The following is a 3,588-nucleotide window of genomic DNA, read 5'->3' as shown; positions in this document are numbered from 1 at the left end:
ACCAAATAAAAAGTTTTTGTAGTTTCCAATTTTTATTTTTATCTTTTTTCTACATTATTTTTTTATTATTAATATATAATAAATTACATAAATTAATAAAAATATAGAAACCGTATAAAAATAATATTTTGAGGATAGTAAAATGATGTTTTAGAAGAGAATTAAGTTTTATTTTAAGGTTATATTGGTAAAATATAAGTTTGTTTCACCTTATTCCACTTTGTTCCATGGGATAGGGGTGGAACAAGTATGTTTTACTTTTGTTCCACTTTATTCCTGTCTATTCTACATAAAAATCATGTCAAACATAAGACAGTGATCTATGTTATGTTATTTTCAATATACCATATTCAAAAATTGAAATAATCCCGTGAGGATATAATAGCTTGACTTGTCGCATAAAAAGCCTTTAGCTTTCAAACACTTGAGGCTCGTGGATTCTTTACTTTACACACTCCTCCTAGGTTTAAGGGGGTCCGTTTCGTCACACGAAATGACAGAAATACCCCTTGTTTGGTGCCACCCTAATAAATACATTTACTTTTGAAATTAGGTGCCACTTGTCGTATGTATATTGGCCCGGATAAGATGATCATGTTGACGGCAAACTTGAGGTGTTGTTTGGGACCCACGATCTTTGATTATTCCAACAAAATTTAGTTACATGGTTGATAAACCTTTTAACATTTTCAAACGTGGGTTTTTAAGAAAAATAATGATGGTAAGTTGTGAAGTGGCGTTTGTACATTGGTCTGGATTTAGAAATTTGAGGTCTGGAAAGTAGAAAAGAATAACGACCATGGAGTAGAAGGCTTCTTTGACTTCTTTGGCAGCAAGACAAAGTAAAGAATAGTTAAGGGCAGTTTCCATAGCCATAGGGATGATCAATCTCAGCCGTTGGATTTGTACTGGCGTAGGATACTCAGTTGAGTACACGTGCTGCCATCTCTTTTTATCCTTGCTTCCATGCATGGGTTTCTCCATCTTCACATCCAACACATACTCTCTGTCTCTCTCTCGCTATATATATCTCTTGAGAGAGAATCATTCAAAAGGTTAGAGAGAGAGTAGCTTTTCTTTGCTTGTTCATCGCACATCATCGATCTTGTTCTTACTTCAAGTCTCAACTAACCAAAGCTACTACTTTCAGAGGTAGATCTTGATCTGGAATGATATCTGAGATGGGTTCTTCATTTTCACTTCTGTCTTGAGTAAAACTCAAAACCAACCAAAGATTTGAGCTTTAAATTTGGTTTCTTGATCTGGATGATTCTCAATTTTCACTTTTGATCTTGAATTCTTTGTTTCTTGATCATCCTCTGTTCTTGCATTAGTTTGACTTCAGTCTGATCTGAATCTTATTTGATCAAAAATGTCGAGTTTGATCCAAGAAACTGAGCAAGATTGGATGAAACATTTCTGTAAGTTGTGCGACAAGAGCTTCCCATCTGGTAGATCCTTGGGAGGTCACATGAGGTCTCACGTGATCAATTCCACTGATCTTCATCATCAGAAGCAGATGAAGAAGCTCTCTTCTGTCAACAATGGTGGAAAATCGAAGAAGAACACCGCCACCGATGTCTTCGATGGTTCGTCCAATTCAAACGATTCTGGTTATGAGCTGAGGAAAGATCCAAAAAGGACTCCAAAAGTCAAAGATTCAAGTGAAGTGGAAAACAACAGCAATTGTCTGGTGGTTCTTGATAAGCTCTGTAAGGAATGTGGTAAAGGTTTTCAATCTTGGAAAGCCTTGTTTGGACACATGAAATGTCACTCTGACAAAGTCGCAAACAACCACAATTTGAATCAAGATTCTTGGACTAGCCAATCGGATGATGAGAATTCAGGTGCAAAAGTCAAGAAATCAAGATCAAGAAACACAAGAATCAAGAGGTATATAACTGCTACTGTTACCACTACCACCACCGTCACAACAGCTTCATCTTCAATCTCCATGAATGCTAACAATCAAATGATGATCAGTAGTAATCATGCTTCAACAAGTGTGGTGTCTGAGATAGAGCAAGATCAAGAATCTGAAATCGCCATGTGTTTGATGATGCTCTCTAGAGATGATGGGAAATGGGATAATGAATATGAATCATCTGATTACTGTAATTCCTCTGCTTTGGTGAGGTTGACTAAAGTTGAGGGTAAAAAGCCAGTTGGAAATGGTTCCAAGATCAAGAAACTAGCAGAAACCCAAGTTGGTGTTGATTATCTTGGAAGATCTGAAGTGGGTTCTGCTGGATTGCCGAAAATTATGATCCACAATGACAAATTCATCGACGAAAGTGAGTTGGGTTTTGGGAAAACTGATCAGGATTCAAGCAAGAGAAAGTTCGAGTGTGCTACTTGTAACAAAAGCTTTCATTCTTATCAAGCACTTGGTGGGCATAAAGCAAGTCACAAGAAGTTAAAGGGATATCTAGATCCAAAAACCGAACCCTTGTTCAATCATGAGCATATGATCAATGGGTTTTGTGCAAAACCATCTGATAACCATCAATCAACAAAAGGCTTTAATCTTGGTGCTGGTTCTCTGAAGAAAACAGTGGTATTGGGATCACATGAATGCCCAATTTGCTTCAAGATCTTCTCATCTGGGCAAGCTTTGGGAGGTCACAAAAGATCACACATTATTGCAGAAGCTAAGTTGAATCAACAAACCAACATGAATCTGATTGAAAAAGTGAACGAACCAATTCGTGGCTTTCTTGATCTCAACATGCTTCCAGTTCCTGATACGGTCGAAGAAGAGATGATGATGATGAACAATAATACCACAAGATACAAGCCATGGTACTGGACAGATAGCAGTCATAGCACTAACCATGAATCAACAACAGCACTACTTGGTTTGTTCTCCAGCTAAAAACCATTATTTCAAGAGTGTACAGATTCCATTAATTCTTCACCAACAAAACAACATGATAAGCAGCCATACACACACAAACACCAAGAACACACACCAACATCTTCACAGTTTTTTGTGCTTATAACTACATTGTTTTCATCAAAGGGATCACATTTTTCCCCTGCTGCAGTAAACTTGAATCTCTCTTCCTTTTGATTAATTTGAACAGAAACAATCTGTATTGCTGTAATATTCAAGGGTTCATTGGTTTTCATCAATTTTCTTTTGGTTTTTTCTTGAATTGTAAAAAATGATGAAAGGTTAGTTGCATAGTCACCAACCATCACAACACACACACACACACACCCCTTGACAACTCCATGTCTCACTTCTCTTTCTTTAACTCATCCATAACCATCATCCTCTAGTGGATTATATTTTATTTTATTTTGGGTTTTTAATTATAATATTTTGCTAATCATTTTCTAAACTGTAATTATCTATAAAAACTAATATTAAAAACTTCATGCAATAAATAATTTGGATTAATAAACCTAAAAAATGGTTGCAACATGTTGTTAGAGTCTTTGCATCAGTGTTACAACAACGTCAGTATTTTTATTTAATTCGTCAGTTTTTTTTTTACATAGTGAATGTATCAATCATGTCCCTATGTGCAGTAGCAGATATTAGAGGTGGCCAAAATTCGGTCCCGGGCCGGGCCTTAACCG

The 3,588-nt window shown here is 36.3% G+C and overlaps 1 protein-coding gene across 1 annotated transcript; it reads left to right on the top strand.

Moving 5' to 3' along the window:
- Window positions 1-1,372: 1,372 nt before the first annotated feature.
- LOC112509159 (zinc finger protein ZAT9-like) lies at window positions 1,373-3,039 on the top strand. Its single transcript, XM_025114017.1, has 2 exons — window positions 1,373-1,519; window positions 1,679-3,039. Exons 1-2 carry the CDS (start codon window positions 1,373-1,375, stop codon window positions 2,873-2,875), a joined length of 1,344 nt encoding a protein of 447 aa, XP_024969785.1. The 3' UTR covers window positions 2,876-3,039.
- Window positions 3,040-3,588: the final 549 nt, after the last annotated feature.

This window comes from Cynara cardunculus (genome assembly GCF_001531365.2).
Source record: "Cynara cardunculus var. scolymus isolate 2C chromosome LG 3, CcrdV1, whole genome shotgun sequence".
NCBI lineage: Eukaryota > Viridiplantae > Streptophyta > Magnoliopsida > Asterales > Asteraceae > Cynara > Cynara cardunculus.
The sequence above is the reverse complement of the archived record's forward strand: the minus strand, read 5'-3'. Positions and strand labels throughout refer to the sequence as shown.

Excerpts from the sequence above, each read along its gene's own strand:
- LOC112509159 (XM_025114017.1), top strand. The coding sequence starts at position 1,373 with ATGTCGAGTTTGATCCAAGAAACTGAGCAAGATTGGATGAAACATTTC. Across the intron at positions 1,520-1,678 it reads ATCTTCATCATCAGAAGCAG|AACAGCAATTGTCTGGTGGT; the intron begins ATGAAGAAGCTC and ends GAAGTGGAAAAC.